The following is a 20,192-nucleotide window of genomic DNA, read 5'->3' as shown; positions in this document are numbered from 1 at the left end:
CCATTTGTTTTCAAAAGTTAATGGAACAGCTCTAAATATATACAAACATTTTGGGAGGATCAACATTTTAACAATATTTGTTTGACCAACAATTGAAAGGTGTAAATTATCAAGTCTATCCAGTTCCTTACTCACTTTAGTGATTATTGGGGCAATGTTTTTTTCCACTAGAATGTCAAGATCAGCAGTGATATTCACTTTAAAATACACCCCTGTTTGCACTACTCGAATATCATTACAGTATGTATGAGAATTTTTAATTATTTGGGTCTTTGATGTATTTAGACCGTATCCAGAAATACGACCAAACCTCCGAGCCTCGATCTCCATCTGCCCAATAGCCTCCGTGGGGTTTGATGTAATTACCGCCACATCATCGGCATATACAAGGATCTTACATTCCCCCAGACGGGTGGACAAGGGTGCAATTCTATCACACATCTCTATCCTGCGAATTAATGGGTCCATATACATTGCAAATAGGAGTGGGGAGCATGGGCATCCCTGCCTTGTCCCCCGTTTAATCCTGAATTGCTGAGTAGAGCCTGCATTAATTCTTATAGAGGCAACTGGATCAGTATATAAAGCTTGAAGTGCTTTAATATATCCCTCTCTAATCCCTGCCCTCTTTAACACATGCCACAAATAGTCCCAGGAGACCCGATCGAAAGCCTTTTCAGCATCTAACAACATGACCGCCATCGGGTCTCCTGTGACTTCTGTGACATCGCGCAGAGTAATAACCTTACGTGTATGATGTGTTGTACCCCTTCCAGGGATAAATCCATGTTGATTATTATTTACAAGGTTTCCTATTACTTTAGCAAATCTTGTTGCCAGTGCCTTAGAGTAAATTTTGGTATCAGTGTTCATCAATGTAATCGGCCTATACGAGCCGGGGTCAGAGGCAGGCTTTCCTTTTTTTAGAATTAACACAATGTCAGCTCCTCCCCATGAGCCTGGGATAGATTTCCTTGTTTGAGCTGCCTGTATTGTTTTTACCAAGTCATCTCCTAGTCTGTCTCAGAATAATTTATAGAATTCCATAGGTAGCTGATCAGGCCCAGCAGCTTTCCCTGAAGGGAGATTTAATATAGCTGTTTTAATCTCAGCTGAGTCCAAGAGTTCTTCTAGCCTCTCTGCCTCCCCCTCTGTAAGTTTTTCCATTGGGATTCCCTGCAAATACTCAATTATTTCCCTATGGTCAGTAGGCTGCTGATTATCATATAACACCTCATAAAAACTCCTGAACACTTCTCAGATTTTTTCCGAATCCGTGTGTAATCCACCAGTTGTATCCCTGATCTCTCTTATCACTCCTGATGCTGCTATTTGTCTAGTATGTATAGCTAAAATACGACCCACCTTCTCGCCAAACTTGTGACATCTCTCTCTTTTAATCGTAAAATTCTCAGCTGCCTTATTCGCGATTTCTTCTTCTGCATCATTTTTTGCTTTCATCACCTTAATGAATGCTTGTTCCACTGCCACACCTGTAGATACAGCTTGATGCAGCTCCTCCTCGGCTTCCAGGACCACCCTAGCTAATTCACTGGTCCTGTATTGCTCCTGTCTCCATTTAAATGTACTAAAGCTAAGGGTCTCCCCACGAACACCTGCCTTAAAGGCATCCCATACCATTCCTAGAGGTTCACTTCCTCTATTAAATTCGAAAAAGTCTTTCATCCACTTTGACATGTGTTGTATATATTTATCGTCCTGTAGGAGACCCCTTTCAAACGTCCACATTCTTTCCTTTCTCATTCCTGCTGTTGCTTTTAATGATAAAATTAACGGGTTGTGGTCACTAAGGATTCGTGGGAGTCTATCTATCTTTAAATTAGTAAATAATATATTTGAAACAAAAAAGTAATCCAGTCTTACACAGACTCGGTGTGGAGCTGAATAATAAGTAAATCCTTTTTTATCTGATCTAGTTTTCCCCCATACATCTGTCAAGACATTATTCATTATTAGATTTGCCAGTGCCTGATATACTCTTTTTTTCCTACCTAAATATCTCCCAAAAGAGCCTACCCCTAAACCGTCCGCTCCATTGATATTAAAATCCCCGGCCAAAATAATGCGAGGTGCCCACAGAGCAAGTTCCGTATCTAAAAACTGTAGAATCTCTGGATCATCTTCTGTTGAACCATATACGACCCCCAATGTAGTCCAGTCCCCGTTAATCATACATTCAGCCAATGCCCATCTCCCCCATTGATCTTCCAATTTCTTTCTGACCAACACGTTCTTATTCCTTGACAGTATAGCTACTCCTCTAGTTTTGGTACCTTGCCGAGAGTATACTATTACATGGAACCCCAGCTTTTCCAACAGGTGTACCTGTGAGGCCATGATATGTGTTTCTTGCAGGTATATAAAATCTGCATTCATTTGTCTTAAGGCGATTGATATTCTTTGTCTCTTCTGATAGTCATTCAGCCCACAGACATTCCATGTTACAAATCTAGTGTCCATTGAGTTTTTTACTATTTTTCCTTTCTAAAAAACCCGTACAAGGAGTTAGGAACCATTTTGTCTCTGAGCTATCCATCTTTATTTTTCTTTGACATATGTTATCATTACCTTTTAACCAATATATGTTCACCTGTTTTTTTACTGCACTATACTCTGTGCTATACTCTGTGCCCTGTGCCCTGTACATCCCCCCTTCCCACCCCTCCACTTCCCTCCCCAGACAACCCCCCCCTGAATGCCCAACCCCATACTGGCAAATAGGTCTGGTAGACCTATATCTGACAGCCGAGACCACTAGGTCGTCACATCTCCCCCCCTCTCCCTTATTAACCTCACCTTCTTGAGTCCCGTTTTCCCTGATCCCTAACCCCCAATCCCTGTTATGACTGGAGTGAAAAATATTATGCACCAACAAGAATTCTGGCAGTCTTTTTGCCCCTTTTTTGGGTAGGTATTTTATATCATACTTCCAGCATTTCAATACTTAAATGTTAATTATTATTTAGTTTCACTACTTCTTCCATGACAGCTCCCTGACTACCACTGTTTGTCTATTCTGCTCCCTATTCTCTCTGAGTGAGGTGAGGTACTCCTGAGCCAAAATTTCAGAGTAGAAAACTCTTACATGTCCGTCAAAAATTACTTTGAGACGTGCAGGGAACATTAAATAAACCTCACAACCTATATTCTGAAATGGTGTTATCAACTGCCTCATGCGCCATCTCCTCTCAACCGTAGTATGGCAAAAATCAGGTCGTGCAAAAAAAGATATATCTTTATATGTTCGTCTGGTTTGCGGTTTTGCCTTACTCATTATCTCCTCTCGTAACAAAAAGTTACCTACATAAACCAAGATTGCACGTGATTTACTGGACGTGTCACCCCTTTTCTGTGTCATAGGAAACCTATGGGCTCGTTGCACCTCACTTTCCCAATCCCATCGATTCATTTCCGGAAATGCCCCTTTCAATAAATCAACCACAAACGCCCGTATATCTTCCCCTTCCTTCCCCTCCTCCACCCCAAGCAATCTTATGTTGTTACGTCTCTGTCTATTTTCGAAATCTTCTGATTTCCAGAGCACATCTGAAGAAGTCTGTTCTTGTTTCTGTTTAGTCTCCTGTAACTTTACCACATCATCTTCAAGCTTTCCTGTCCTCTCCTCCACCTCGGTGACTCTGGTAACCACCTCTGTGTATAGTTTGTTCATCTTTCGCAATGTGCCCTGCATTTTTTTATTAGCATGCTTTGCTCTTCGGCTTTCGGCCCTTGCCTCTCCCTGGATTTGCTTTAAAGTGGTAAATAGTAACTCAAAATTAGAGTTAGAATTCAAGTTAAAGTTATGGTTGTCACTCCTCACACCTACTTCTAGATTATGATGTTGTTGGGTACCAGCTTCATCTTGATAAACCTGTGAGGAGGCTGAGTTGTCCCAGTCAAGTTTTTTGGCAGTTGATGATTGAGGAGAGCTTCGACGGTTCTTAGCACTGTTGCGCACTCTCGTCTTAATTCTGATCTTATCTGCCCTCCTTACCCTTCCTCTCCCTCTCCGTACAGTCTCTTGATCTTCCTCAGATGATTCTTGATTTGAATCCTCGTTATGACTCTCAGGGGGTGGTGAGGAGGTCTCTGAGTCTATATCAGAACCTTCAGTGGTAACCAAGTCTGTGTCTATGTCAGACCCCTCCTCCTCTCCCTCATCTGCTTCTACATCGTCTTCATCATTACCAGTAAAGAAGCAATCATCGCTAGGTGACGCCATAACTTGTATAGGGATTTTCGCTTCTCCTGTACTACGTACTAGACTAAAGTTAGCATTCTGAGTTTGCTCCTGCCCACTGCCTTTAGTAGCAACATCATTGGCAGATCCGTCAGCATTTAATTGTGATAGCAATGCAGTGCTGGTGCCAATACTAGTAGCTATACTCTTTGCCTGTTCCTGTTCCTGTTCTGCTGGAGATGGTGTATCTTCACCACCAGCACCGAAGTTCTTTTCAGCCATTAGTACTGTTGCATCATTAATTGCTGTACTCCTTGTATCAGTGTTTGTGTCATTATTATTACCAATCCCACTTCCACCAAGATCGTATTTTAGTTGCTGCTGGGTACTTAGCACTTCAAGTCCTGGCTTCTCATTCATATTGGATGCACATACCTGCGTATGGACGAGGAGTTCTTATTCCCCTCCCTTGGTGTCTCTCTCGCCGTGCCCGCAGTATGTGAGTCAGCCCTTTGCCGGTCTGCCCCCTGCGCAGCAGCAGCACAGGCGGGTTCAAGCCCCGAGTCTACTCCGTCTATCATTCTCTCTTTGTCGGGAATCGTCTCTGCAGGCTGCGCTGTAGACAGCTGCACGTCACTTGCAGTCCCGCCCTGCTGACGTAGCTCGTTTGAAAAGCCTCCGGAATCTGCTGCTTCTGTAAGCACGCATATTAGAGGTAGGGAATGCACACCTATTTTAATTGTAGTCAGATATTTGTCCAATAATTATAATGATGCGTGCTCCTTGGAAAAGCGCCTTGCCCAGATAGCGCTAAACATAGAATCCAGCATAAAGGGGCGTCATTTCGCCCCAATCCAAAGGCACAGCATTACTGCTGCTTAGCTGCTTTCGTTTTTAAACCCAATTTTTCTCCATTTTTCATTCATTTAATCCTGTACTTAAACCATCTTGTCAAATTCATCCAATTTAATCCACATGCACGGAATGATGCCATTTTTCCAAGCTTCTTATGCTGTTGATGTGCCCATCCAGGCCTCTTTTCAATAACACGTACAGACGCATTTATTCATCCAGAAGCAGCGTTTATTAAATACCAACGCTGCTTCTGGATGAATAAATGCGTCTGTACGTGTTATTGAAAAGAGGCCTGGATGGGCACATCAACAGCATAAGAAGCTTGGAAAAATGGCATCATTCCGTGCATGTGGATTAAATTGGATGAATTTGACAAGATGGTTTAAGTACAGGATTAAATGAATGAAAAATGCAGAAAAATTGGGTTTAAAAACGAAAGCAGCTAAGCAGCAGTAACGCTGTGCCTTTGGATTGGGGCGAAATGACGCCCCTTTATGCTGGCTTCTGTAAGCACAGCACAATTGTCTATCCGCAGAGGCTCGAGGTGGTTCTGTATGTGATCCAGCGTCAGCTCCGGTGTCCTTACCGAATATGCTGCATTCAAGGTCAGAGACGGGTCTAAGACCGGGGGTGGTAGGGGTGAAAAAGACTCCATTATGGTGGCTTGGCGAAGCGCTGTCTCTCTTCCTGACGGATCCGTCTGCCCCTTTTTGCTGTTGAATGTCTTCTTTTTCTCTTGCTCCGTTTCCTTCTCTTTTAATTTTTGAGCTCGTTACTCCCTCGCTGCTTCTCTGCGTAGCTGCGCTTTAGTCTTCGTCTTCGTCTTTGTCCTTGAGCTAGACATCAGGGCTCCGGGGTCACTAGAAGTACCGTCATCGTCTTCCCCCCGCTTATTTCGATCACCTTGGGTCTGTCTTTGCTGCCTTGGCGATCTCTGTAGTTTAGGGGCTATGACTCGAATCAGCTTGCCCCACCCGGAGCGAAGATAATTTGCGGTGTCCACGATCAGTAAAGCAGCGCCTTGAGCCAGACTTCTCCTTATACTCTCGGTTATCTGATTCTCACCAATTGAGTACGATACATAAATGAGGTCTGCCCACATGTCCAGCAGCTCCTGCATTCCAGAATGTTTTATCCCTCTCTTCTCATCTCATCTCCAATCGACCATCAATAGCCGAGTTTACACCTTGATCAGGTTAGGGATAGCAAACATCTAGGAGAGGGGAAGGTGCGACTCACCCCTACGGTCTGCTGGTGGCCATCTTGCCCCCCCTAGCTATTAATAAAATCATTTTGAACTTAAAAAAAAAAGAAAGCATCAACGAAACCCGACACGAAAAGACACCTATGCACCCCGCTTCCTTGGGTTAGATAACTTGAGTACTCCGGTCCTTCCGTGGGTATTGACTATCCAAGTGTCATAGTTTAAAGGGGTTTTGTCGTAGTCCATCCAGAAGTGCCCTAAAACAGTACATTTGTAACTTCTTCCTTCTCCATTATAAGTCAATAGTAACTCACGACTGTGTTCCCAAACTGCACGTGTCTCCCGTGGGTCCCCTACTCCCTAACCTTTGGTTGCGTAGTGTAGCCCCAGCGATTCCCTATGCCCTAGGCCTATTCACTATTCCTGAAGTGGTTCTTATACCACTTACTTAGTATATGGTTTGTGAGGCCCCTAGGGCAAAACTGTATTTGTGCAACTTATCGTATGCTAATTGAGTACTTGTGATGTACTTCGATCTCTGACCTCATAAAGAGTGCAGAGGAGTTGTGTTAGAAATAAATACATATATATTTGATATATACCTTGTGTGGTGTCCTTTCATTTGGTATTCAAGGGATTATAATTGGTAAAACAGCTTGCTTTACATGCTCTCTGAAGTCTTAGCCTATGACTGCTGGCCCTTGCTACCACTAGGATAGCTTGTCTATAAGGTTGATGTTAGAATTGGGGGTCTCTGGTTGGCGCAAGTATTCACTTGTGACAAGCAGGGACCCTCTCCTCTAAGTCAGGGCGAAGGATGACCCCTTAGAATTACCCTTGCTCACCCTCTAGGTGCGTGGCGTGAGCAGCCAAGGCTATTCTTCAGGCGTTATTGGGTTAAGCATTTCTAATAACACACACAGTAAAATGTACCAATCACCCCACAAATGGACACCAGGCTGTGAATATATAAAAATACGTTCCTTTATGTAAAAATATATATGCAGGTAAGACTTATCACAAGACCAATAATAACGTTTTTAAATTAGGCCACAAGATTGTAAATAGGCAAGCGTTTCTCAGTTACAGTTCCAATGTATCTTCTGTCTGTTCCACTCACTTGTAAACAGTTCTCTCAGTTCCAGTTATGCAATAATTGGGGCCTCTTGCCCTGTTCCTGGAAGATATGGTCCTCCCAAGCGCCTCTGTGGGCTTCGCAGAGCTCCTCTGTGCTCCACACGGAAGAAAACCCCAGGCCCTACCAATGCTCATGCATATCGCGGTGTGCTTTGAATGGAGACCAGAGAGGGGCCTGACAAACCCTGGGCCTTTTCCGGAGGTGGGGGCTGAGCTGCGGAGCAGCAAGCAGGCAATGAGAGGAGCCTGGAGGAGCCCCGGGCCTTTTCCAGAGGTGGGGACTCCTGGCTGCAGTGAGGAGCAGGGAGGCGATGAGAGGAGCCTCTTGGGCCAAGGCACAGGGAAGGCTGATGGGGAAATAAAACGTTGCGGGCCCGAGCCCGGTTTGAATTCCTTCCTTGGGGGGACGAGTTGGACACTGGCAGTGGACTCGTCTCTGGCAGTGTCTCCGGGTCTCCGTCTGCAGCAGGTGGGTGCATACAGGCGGGCGCGGCCCACGACCCCGGTACAGATGGTACTGGGGTCTCCCAACAGGGGGGCTGCGCAGCCTGCAAACTCCTCCAGTTGGCGAGCGGGGACAGCAGGGCACGGTCCTTCGTGCTGGCTGCAGTCCCGGCTTAAGTCACCGGCCTGGAGAAAATTCCGGCGGGAGGGGCGAGAGCACTTCAGCGCGCTCCAGTGGCAGGCAGGGGTAGAGGAGCAGGCAGCCTGACACGGGGGCAGAGAGAGACTCCAAGGAGCGAGGCTCTCACGGGTAAAGGACAGGCGAGCTCCCGAGTGCCACAGCCCTAGGAGGGGGCGGTGAGGGGCGCAGTCTTTCTCCGGCGGGAAGCACACATGGCTGGCAGATAGAGACGAAGGCACAATGAACCGCCTGGTCCTGGGGTTCAGTTTAGGGGGCAAGCTCAGTCAAGCCCTTGGAGAAAGTTTCTAGCACAAGTCAGCAAAGTCTTTTCAAAGTCTTTTCCTCTCCTTCCTCAGCAAGGCAGACAGCAGGTCAGTCCTTCCAGCTTCTTCTTCTTTTCCTTCTAGTTGGGCAGAGGTTCGTTGTGGGAAACAGGATTCTGATTTACAAGGAGCAGGGCTCCTACTTTTATACAGCATTTCTTTTGTCTTCTCGGGCCAGGGGGGCCTTTGCATAACTGCTTTCAGTCCCTGAGCACTTGTTGGGTGTACTTCTGGCTTCTGCTTTCAGTGTGAGGGGCAGGCCCATCAGACGCTCCACAGGAGGTGGAGCCAGCATTGTGGGGACAGGGGCAGCCAGGAGTACCTTGATGACAGTGCTTCGCCCTTCCTGGGCCAGGTGCCGGCTGAGTCATCAGTCGCTCCCCAGGGGGCGGAGCCAGCATTGTGGTGGCAGAACACAGCCTGATTAAGAGTCCAGGGGGACTCCTACCTCCCACTAAGGTGTAATCCTTGCATTCACCACCTGTCATCCCCCAGCCCTGTCACTCACACATCCCAGACAGCCAGATACACATACTAGCAGAGGCGGGCTGAAATGGTTAGGCAAGCAAATGCTAACTTTCTAAAAGTAGCATTTGCAAACACAGGATATTAAAATAAACTTTACTAAAATAAGTATTTTATTATTCTGAGTTCAGGCATACTAAACTATTTTCTACCATGTTCCCTGTGCCTGCTGGGATTATAGAGTGTAATAATTCCAGCAGCCCAACTGGCCTAAGAGAACAGGTAGCCTTACAATAGTGAAAAACGAATTTGGCTGTAATTCACTATTAGGACATGCCACAAACATCAGAGCATGTCCTACCTTACACTTACAATGCACCCTGCCCTTAGGTCTACCATAGGGGTGACTAATATGAAGTTAAGGGAAGGTTTGGGGGCTGGGAAGTGTGTGCACTTGCCCAGCCAGCATGACAGTACCAGACTGCACGCAGGTTCTGCAATGGCAGACCCTAGCCACATTTTACAAGGCTGCTTCTGTGGGTGGCGCAACCAGCGCTGCAGGCCCACTAGCAGTATTGGCATTTACAAGCCCTGGCACTCCTGGTGCACTTTACTGGGACTGACAGTAAATCCAATGAACCAATCAGGAATATCAATCACAGTTACATTTTCCATAGGGAGCACTTGCACTGCGGCACGGGTTGGCCGTGGCGCAGTGCCCTGAGCGGCGGACACCAGCAAAAACATCTGAGGCACATCAGCAAAAAGTGGAAGGGAAACTCACGCCAAGGTGCCAGGTCTAACAGTTGACTTTACAACCACCCTCAATAAGGGTCGTTTAGACTGGTGCAAGGTGCCCACTAGAATAGTGGATATCATATGCCAGGCTAACTTCTCACACCGGGGCCTTGCTTGTGACATTCCGAAACTGCTAGCAAGAGGCCCCGAATAGATGGGGCAGGCAGGGTTCGCCTCCTCGCTGGCACTGAAGCACACGGCGCGTGCCATATGGTTTGAGACACGTGCTTCTGGCGAGTGATGGCGCCCGGGGCAAGGAAATCTGTCAGGATAAAGGTCGTGGTCAAAGAGCTCTCCCACTGACCATGTAGAGAATTGTAGAGCAAGGTCAAAGTCTAAAACTGTTTATATAAGTTGATGCGCATCTTTTGAAGTAAAAATATCCTAGGTTTTTAGTGCACACAGCAAGGTAAAACTCTCCTGGTGCATTAAAGTAGTTGTTTCTTTCCGCATCATGAGATATTCACATTTTCACACTAGAAAGGATGAATGGCTGATAAAGCAGCCCCTGGCATGGAACCTGTGACAACAATTGAGAGACGCATGCACAGACTCACACTGTCTTTCTCTCCCTCTTTTTATCTTGTGAGACGAGTAGCTGCAGGAGAGACACAGTTCTCAGAAGATTTGTTTTGAAACGGAGTGACCAGCATCTTTATATCACCAGGTAGGTCGCCCCCTCAGCCGCCACACGGTCCCCCTGTGCCGCCGCTGTCCTGCTGCCCGCTGTGTTGACTGTATTCAGGTGCAGTCCTATTTGCCTAGGACTGTCTGTTTTCTTTTTCCTTCTGTGCCTTTGTACTGCCTTCCTATTTTCTCTTTACTGCTCTCCTCATTGCTGCCTTCGTCGCCCATTGTTCCAGTGAACCCCCCCTGCTCCCTCCTCTCCCCTCCCTCGCGATTCCCGCCGCTGCCTCCCTGCGGCCCCGCCCCCCTGGTGCCCCATTCACCGCCCGCTCCCGCCTCACAGCTTCTCCTCCCTCCCATAGCCCTTCTTATGGAGGCCGCGCCACGGCCACGGCGCTGGCGTGCCAAAGGCACACCAAAGGCAAGCCTGTCTGCGTCCATCCGTGCCTGGACCGCACCCAGCGCCAGAACCCCTGGCCCTCGCCGAAACCAAGATACAACACCACCACCCTCCACGCACTCAACACCGGCCGACCATCTGCCTGCTACCAAGCCACTCAGAAGCACACCCACGGACCCTTCTTCTGCCAAACCTGCAAATTCACCTGGACCCGAAAATACATCCCACCACCCAGACCAGGCAACAACAGCAACCAACTTAAGTACATCCTGCTCAACACCCGCTCCGTCCACAAGCACGCCGTCGAACTCTGGGACCTCCTCGATACAACAGCACCAGACATCGACTTCCTCACGGAAACCTGGATGAACACCTCCTCAGCCCCCAACATCGCCATAGCCATCCCTGACGGCTACAAGATCACCCGAAAGGACCGCGTCAACCAAACCGGAGGAGGAATCGCCATCATCTACAGGAACACCATCGACATCACAACCAACTCCGAAGATGCCCTTACCACCGCCGAACACCTACACTTCCAGATCCACACCAAGCCCAAGACCACCCTCAGAGGAACCCTCGTCTACAGACCGCCGGGCCCACGTAAACAATTCAGTGAAGCCATCGCCGACTTCATCAGCCCACATGCCCTCGCCTCATCAGACTACATCCTCCTAGGGGACCTGAACTTCCACCTAGAGAACAACAATGACAACAACACCACCACCCTGCTCGACAACCTCGCCAACCTCGGACTCAAGCAACTGGTGAACACCCCCACCCACCACGTCGGCCACACGCTTGACCCCATCTTCTCTGCCAGCAGCCACGTTGCCTTCAGCCACTCCACCGGACTACGCTGAACCGACCACACCTGCATCCACTTCACGTTTGAGAAGACCCCGTCCCGCAACAGATCCTCCGTAGATGCTGGAGCAAAGTCACCGCTGACCAGCTAACCACATCACTGAGCCAGAACCCACCTATCACCACCACTGACACCAGTGACGCAGCCCGCAACCTCACACAGTGGATCATCAACTGCACCAACACCCTTGCACCACTGAAGAACCCTCCAGGCAAGCCCGGCAACAGGAAAACAACATGGTTCACCGACGAACTCAAAGAATCGAAGAAATACTGCCGAACCCTCGAGAAAACCTGACGCCAAGAACAGATGACAGAAAACATGACAGCCCTCAAGAACGCCACCCGCAAACACCACCAGCTGATCCACACCACCAAAAAGACTTCGTTCAAAGAACGGCTGGACAACAACACACACAACAGCAAGGAACTCTTCAGCATCGTAAAAGAGCTCTCCGATCCCAACGCCAACAGCAACGACATCACAGCATCGCAAGACCTCTGCAACTCCCTCACCACGTTCTTTCACCGCAAGATTGCCGATACCCACAACAGCTTCGACACCCAGACCCCGCCCCCAGCCACCGAACCAACGCCCCCCACAACCACCCTCAGCGCTTGGACTCCCATCAGCACCGAAGACACCGTCCACGCTATGAACACCATCCACTCCGGCTCTCCTTCCAACCCATGCCCTCACCACATCTTCAACAAAGCCGACACCATCATCACTCCCCACCTACCGAACGTCATAAACAACTCCCTCGCATCCGCCACCTTCCCAGAGAGCTGGAAGCACGCAGAGATCAACGCCCTACTGAAGAAACCCACAGCGGACCCTAAAGACCTCAAAAACCTCCGCCCCATCTCTCTTCTTCCCTTCCCGGCGAAAGTAATTGAGAAGATTTTCAATAAACAGCTGACCGCATTCCTTGAGGCCAACGGATCCCTCTACCCATCCCAGTCCTGATTTCGAGCCTACCACAGCACCGAGACCGCCCTCATGGCAGCCACCGACGACATCAGGACCCTACTCGACAACGGGGAAACCACGCCCTCATCCTCCTAGACCTCTCAGCCGCCTTTGATACAGTCTGCCATCGCACCCTAATAACCTGCCTCCACAACGCCGGGAACCAAGGTAAAGCACTGGACTGCATCACCCCGTTCCTCTCCGACAGAACAAAGAGAGTCCGCCTCCCTCCCTTCCACTCCTTGGCCAACGAAATCATCTGCGGCGTACCCCAAGGTTCATCGCTCAGCCCTACCCTCTTCAATATCTACATGAGCCCCCTCTCCACCATCGCACGCAAACAAAACGTCAACATCATCTCATACGCCGATGACACCCAGCTGATACTCTCCCTCACCAAAGACCCAGCTACTGCCAAACTCAACCTCCAGGAAGGAATGAAAAACGTCGCTGAATGGATGAAACTCAGCCGTCTGAAACTGAACTCAGACAAGACAGATGTCCTCATCCTCGGACCATCCCCGTCCGCCTGGGACAACTCCTGGTGGCCCACAGAACTGGGCACCCCATCGAGACCCACTGACCACGCACGCAACCTGGGATTCATCCTGGACTCCTCTCTGACGATGACCAAACAAGTCAACGCCATCTCATCTTCATGTTCAACACCCTGGGCATGCTCCGTAAGATCTTCCGATGGATCCCTACCGGAATTAGAAAGACGGTCACCCAGGTCCTCGTCACCAGCCGACTGGACTATGGGAACGCCCTATACGCAGGAACGACAGTCAAACTTCAGAAAAGACTCCAACGCATACAGAACGCATCCGCACGACTCGTCCTTGACATCCCCCGCCACAGCCACATATCAGCCCACCTGAGAGACCTGCACTGGCTCCCCGTCAACAAAAGGATCACGTTCAGGCTCCTCACCCATGTACACAATGTGCTCCACGAGATAGGCCCTGAATACCTCAACAACCGCCTCACGTTCTACACTCCAACACGCAAACTCTGCTCCGCCAGCCTCGCCCTCGCCACCATCCCACGGATCCGCAGAACCAGCGCCGGAAGAAGTTCATTCTCCTACCTGGCGGCCAAAACGTGGAACTCCCTCCCTGCCCACCTACGACTGACCAAGGACCACCTCACATTCAGGAAACACCTCAAGACCTGGCTCTTCGAGCAGTAGCGGCACTCCCCCACCCTCAGTGCCTGGAGACCCCCACGGGTGAGTAGCGCGCTCTACAAGTGTATTGATTGATTGATTGAACAAGAATTGGCCGCACGGCCATCGGCGCCGCGAAAGTGAAAGTAATTGCGACTGTAAGGGTGCCCAAGAGATGGCGCCTGTGCTCTTAAGCGTGCGCCCGCTGGTGGCCGATGAAAGCCCTTCGAAAAGCCAGTCTCACTGACGGCGCATGCGCGCTGGATCAGCGAGACCTAAAAAAACACCTACTTACAAACAGAATTGCTTTAACTTAAACTAGGGCGAGACCTATTGCATTTTCAATGCTTGTTTAAATAGACAGGAAAACCACTGGTTATAGGCCTTTTGTAGTCTTGGTTTGGTGAATAAGAACCAGATTAAATACCCCTAAATTAAAGAATTAATTAGGATGCATTTATACAGGATTTGAATAAAAGTGAAGATATCTACAAAAACCCTACACACTAATTCTAACACCATGCACAGACGACTCAACCTTAACTGTAGTCTACAGTCGTCTGTAAAAAGGTAATTCTTGTGATTTAGCCTTTTGTATTCTTATATACTTCAGGCTGTGGGCTCTTGGTCCATCAAATGTGTTACATTTGTACAATCTGCATTGAAATGGTTGATCACTTGTTCAGCCTGTGTCTCTTCCTCAATGCAAACATTTAAAAAATCTTGGGGTCAACTTTTAAGGAAAAAAACTGTCAATCTTTTTTGGAAGGTACCATTTTATGCCCCTTGGGCAAACTACTGCACCATAGGTAGTTGAATATATAACACTATGACAGAAAGATATTTAGGGACAAAGGTTTGAGGTAATGTAAAGTAGGTGAACAAATGATAAAATGGAAGAATTGAGTGGAAATTGATGTAATTTAAATAAATGTGATTTTACCTTCACTTTTAGCTTTATTCAGCCAGGTTGTTTTTTAAAAGCTAGGACCCATAGTCGGTGAAATTCATTGCATTTTTATAATAGTCTTTTGAATTCTTAAAATAATAATAATGTTAACTGGTATTTATATAGCGCCTAATTACCGGCAGGTCTCTTAGCGCTTGGAGGAGAGTGGCCAGAAGCTACTAAACGATGTCATAATCAGTACATGGATATAGAGCTAGACCGTATTCAGGGTCTCTCTAAACAGAAAAGTTTTAAGCTGCTTCCTGAACAAGAGGAGAGTGGGTTCCTTTCGGAGATGTTCAGATAACTGGTTCCATAGCTGTGGGACCAGGAAGGAGAAGGCTCTGCTCCCTTTTGCTGTGGTGTTATACAGTGGGCGGGATAGGCGACAGGCCTCAGAGGACCTCAATGTGCAGCCTGGGACATAGGTCTCGAGGTGTCCTTTAATATAGGTTGGTGCTTGGCCATAGATTGCTTTGTGGGCAATACAGAGGACCTTGAATTTTGCTCTCTGCCTAACGGGGAGCCAATGCAACTTGCACAGCAGCGGGGTGGCGTGAGACCTTCATGGAAGCCTGAAAATCAGCCTAGCCGCATCATTCAGTACCACCTGTAGTCTGTTAATATGTTTCTGCGGAAGGCCGATGTATAAGGCATTGCCATAGTCCAACCTCGAGATGATGGTGGCTGCCACTATCATCTGTAGTTGTAGTGAGGTGGTAGAAAAAAGGGGGACAAGTTTCCGCAACTGCAGCATCAGACCTGTGAAGGTACCAACCACGGAGATGAACTGGTTGGCCATGGAGAGCTCGGAGTCAACTTTTATGCCACGGCTTTTCAAGACCGGCACAGGTAGGGGGGTGGCATTTAGCTCTTGGGGTCAAAAATGTTCATTCCAGGGGTTGCTTTTGGTGGGAATGACAAAAGAACTTCTGTCTTATCCGGGTTGATTTTCAGTGAATTTACTGTCATCCAATTCACTGTAAATCTGAGAATATTTTGTGCCAGATCCTGTGCATGAGAGGAGTTGTCGACACGAAGGATGAGTTGGGTATCATCCGCTTAGTTAAAAACTCTACAATCGAAGTTGGCTAAGGCCGCTACCAGCGGCTGCAGATACATATTAACCGAAGGCGCGCTAGTGGTTTTCCCGCTGTGTGCGGCGGTTTTTAAAAAGCCGCGTTACATGACGAGCTCAGCTCTTCATGAGCGTACGAGCATCGTAACTCATGACGAGCTGAGCTTAGTCATGAGCGCGGAAGGGGTTAAAAAGGAGTAGGGACAGGGCAGAGCCTTGCATGACGCCACAACTAAGGGTGCCTTTGTCTGATACGAACTCGCCCAACTGGATTCTCTGGGACCAACCAAGAAGGATACATAACTCCTTTGAATATTTAGTGCACATTTTTGAAGCTGGCATTAAAACACCATATGTAATGATTTTTAATGTTAAATGTATTAGGATATTGAGTTATTTTTATTATAACATTATTGTATATCCACACAATAACAATTCTGTGCTATACTATTAATGTTTAAAATTCGTGCTTGTCTTTTGCTTATATAGCTAGGAATGAATATCGAGCTTGGGATACATTTACCATTTTTTTAGGAGCATTACTTACACTTTACATTTTGATAAATGTGAGCTTAAATGTCAGTTATAGAGCAGTCATTTTGAGAAAAAAACATGACTTTGAGAAAACAAGTATAAAATCTATGAATGTTGCAAGACTGCACTGATTGTTACTAGCAAATTTGTTTTACATACTATAACTCCTGGACTGATATTTTATTCTAGATAATTAAACAGTCTGTAATGGACCTGAAGTTGCAAGCTGAGGACAGCTTTGTACTGAAGATTGTCCAATTGGAAGAACTTTTACAAGTGAGGCATTCTGTGTTTGTAATTGGGAATGCTGGCTGTGGAAAATCTCAGGTGGGTTACATATGATCTATATAGAGAAATAGCGAAAATATAAATTGGATAAACCCAACAAGCAATCAAAAACAGTTGATCTAATTGGGTTTGGCTTTTATACTGTAAATTATTAATGCCCTGATAGTGCTTTTTTTGTTTAGTTTTACTATGCTCTTTTGTTGCACATTAAGTGACGTTCTTGTTCTGAAGGATATGATCTGTTGGTATTTCAATTTACACTATAAGAGAAAATACAGGCCAGAAATCAATGATTGTGTAGTGGCAAACACATAAATGGAGACTACGAAGAGTTCATGATATGGCAGCAATTTGGAAAAAACTATTAAAATTAGTCCAGGAGCCTTCACCTTCCTTTAATGTCCCAGTTTCTTATCGGTAATTGTCATTAACCCTGAGTCCACAATTTTCCTCGTCACAAGTCGTACACAGTGAACAATTCTCCGAACCCACAGACATTGTTTACCTTGCCCAAAAAAAATATTTCAACCGATATGGCGCCCCCTCTCTTTCATAATTCTTCAAAAGGGAAGCTACCATCTGCACATCTGAAAGAGACATGTTAGTGATAGATTCCTTACCTTAGAATATCCCCAGGCGTCAGACTGGATCCGGAAATTTTTGCGTAGCAGTACCCTTGCGCGTCGGTAGGTAGCAGCGCAGATCTGGAAAAAGTGGTACCTTAGTCCTTTTTGACTAAACTTTTTTTATCCTTTTTGATCGTTTCTTTTTCGAGTCTTCGACTCCGGACGGTGCCGATAGGGATGCTAGGTTTTAAGCCCTGTGAGTACTGCGACCGACTGATGTCGGTCACCGACCCTCACCGTCGGTGTCTCCACTGTCTCGGCGTCGACCACGACGACAAGACCTGTTCCGACTGCCGGGCCCTGACTTCGAAAGCTAGGCGGGAGCGGTCCCGCAAGCGACTCGAACTCTGGCAGTCGGCCCCGATCCAGGAAAGGTCCCGGTCCGGACGGAGGTCGAGGGACCGGTCGCGGGAGAGGAGCCATCGGAGCTCCGGGAGTCGACATCACTCCTCAGGGTCAAAGTCGTCAGGTAAGCACAAGAAGTCGAAGAGACATCATCGCTCTTCCGACTCCCCCCGACGCTCGCGCGGCGCGGCCGGGGGTTCAGGTGACACCGCCAACGCGGCTCCGTCGGAGTTGCAGGCGTCGCGTCCGGCCCCATACCCTCCGGTTCCTGGGCCGCGCGCGACGCGGGAAGAGATCGAGCGGTTCCTCATGGCCATGAGGTCCCTCACTCCCCCGACGGGCTCCGCGGCACCTTTGGGCCTAGCGGACCGGTCTGGGGGCCCTAGCGGGTCGGGGGCTTCGGCCACGACACCGCCGGGCTCTTCGGCCCCGGCGCCGATGGCGCCTTTGGGCCCTGGCGCCGCAGGCCCCCACAGGATCCTTTTCCGGATCCGGGTCATCGCCGGTACACTTGACGACCTCCCCGGCGCCAGTCCCTCAGGTGTCACCCCCGGCGCCGTCTTCAGGCGGCGCCGTCCCCGATGCCTCCCTCGATCCGGCGCTGGAACTGTACCGCTGGGCGCCGCTTTCAATGCCGTTTGGAGACTTCACCTTCCATGAACCGGCCCATCATTTGATCCCCCTGAGTACCAGGAGATGGGTGATGAGGAGAATTGGGAGGGGTCTGAGGACCCTCTGACACGGGAGTGTCAGTCCCAGGAGGACTGGACAGGTGGACTTGGGGATGCCAGTGAATTGGACACTTCGCCAGTCACTGGTTTTGTCTCCCCTCCTACCGTGGCTACGGAGGAGGGGGCTACCTACAGTGTGGTGCTGACGCGGGCAGCCAAGGCCTTTGGCCTTGAACTCCCCGTCGCGGCCGTGAGGACTAACCTCCTCACTGAGGTCCTTAAACCGCAGTCAAGCTCGGCTGAGCCTCTGCTGCCGTTTAATGAGGCCTTGACTGACGTTCTTGTGGGCACTTGGTCCAGGCCTGCTACAGGTTCGCCTGCAGATAGGAACGTGGCCAGACGCCACCGCCCAGCCCCGGGCGACCCATGTTTCCTGCCTCCCTCGATCCGGTTCTGGCGCCGGAACGGTACCGCTGGGCGCCGCTTTCGATGCCGTTTGGAGACTTCACCTTCCATGAACCGGCCCCATCATTTAATCCCCCTGAGTACCAGGAGATGGGTATTGAGGAGAATTGGGAGGGGTCTGAGGACCCTCTGACACGGGAGTGTCAGTCCCAGGAGGACTGGACCGGTGGACTTGGGAATGCCACTGAATTGGACACTTCGCCAGTCACTGGTTTTGTCTCCCCTCCTACCGTGGCTACGGAGGAGGGGGCTACCTACAGTGTGGTGCTGACGCGGGCAGCCAAGGCCTTTGGCCTTGAACTCCCCGTCGCGGCCGTGAGGACTAACCTCCTCACTGAGGTCCTTAAACCGCAGTCAAGCTCGGCTGAGCCTCTGCTACCGTTTAATGAGGCCTTGACTGACGTTCTTGTGGGCACTTGGTCCAGGCCCGCTACAGGTTCGCCTGCAGATAGGAACGTGGCCAGACGCCACCGCCCAGCCCCGGGCGACCCATGTTTCCTGTCCACCCACCCCACCCCTGAGAGCCTGATGATCCAGTCCTCCAATTCGCATTCCCATCGGCTCCGCCTGACAGGAAATCCAAGAGGTATGAGCAATACAGCAAAAAGGTATTCTCCTCCCTGAGTCTGGGACTGCGGTCTTCCAACACCGCATGCCTCTTGGGCCGCTACACCCACTCTCTGTGGGATACGGTCGCGGCGTGCTGCCAGAATGCCCGTTGGAGGTACGGGCTAAACTTGGCCAAGCCCTTGTGGAAGGACGAGATGCGGCACGTTATTCTATCCGGTGTGGACTGGATACCACCGACTCACTGGGAAGAGCGATGGCAACGACGGTGGCGATTCTTCGTCACGCCTGGTTGAGGTCTGCCAACTTCTCGGCTGATGCCCAGAACACACTCATGGACATGCCGTTTGATGGCCGTAGCCTTTTTGGCGAGAAGGCAGACCATGCGCTTGAGCGCTTTAAGGACTCCAGGGCTACGGCCAAGTCCTTGGGCCTCTCGGCCCCGCGCCAGCTATCGGCTGCCTCTCACTCCTTTCGTGGCCACGGAAGGGGTGTACCCACACGTGCTGCCAGCCACGCTCCGCAAGGTAATACCCAATGCGGTGGCGGCCGTGGAAACCGCCGTGGCGGCAGTCGGGGACAACGGCGAGGTCAGTCCACACCTTCCCCCGCCGCATCCGCCTCAAAACCCTACTAGTCTGTGCTTTCAGGCCCATGTGACGCCAGTGGGGGGCAGGGTTCGCCATCACCTCCTCCACTGGCGCACTGTCACATCGGACAGGTGGGTGCTGCAAATCGTCCGAAGGGGCTACTCCCTCCCCTTCCGGACAAGGTTGTGTTGCGTACTAAGCCATCTGTCCTGCCCAAGGTTGTCACGGCCTTCCACATAGGGCAGTATATCACCTTGCCCACCTTCTTTCCGCCACCGCACCCCTCTAAAGAGGAAGAGCGGCTCCAACGTCTGGATCCAAAACGTGCGCTTTCATTCTACTTGGATTGCACACGCCAGTTCCGGGTGGTTGACCAACTCTTTGTTGGTTACGTGGGCGCTAAGAAGGGGAAAGCGGTGCACAAGTGGACCATCTC

The 20,192-nt window shown here is 49.3% G+C and overlaps 1 protein-coding gene across 4 annotated transcripts in view; it reads left to right on the top strand.

The window, feature by feature from the left end:
• Positions 1-20,192, top strand: part of DNAH17 (dynein axonemal heavy chain 17) — a 12,633,448-nt gene that overhangs the window by 6,100,404 nt on the left and 6,512,852 nt on the right. For all 4 annotated transcript variants that reach the window (XM_078653923.1, XM_078653924.1, XM_078653922.1 and 1 more), the window contains one exon: positions 16,394-16,531. In XM_078653923.1, the coding sequence (XP_078510049.1) occupies positions 16,394-16,531 (138 nt within the window). The remainder of the gene's footprint in view (positions 1-16,393; positions 16,532-20,192) is intronic.

This window comes from Lissotriton helveticus, chromosome 7 (assembly GCF_964261635.1).
Source record: "Lissotriton helveticus chromosome 7, aLisHel1.1, whole genome shotgun sequence".
NCBI classification, from domain to species: domain Eukaryota; kingdom Metazoa; phylum Chordata; class Amphibia; order Caudata; family Salamandridae; genus Lissotriton; species Lissotriton helveticus.
The sequence above is the reverse complement of the archived record's forward strand: the minus strand, read 5'-3'. Positions and strand labels throughout refer to the sequence as shown.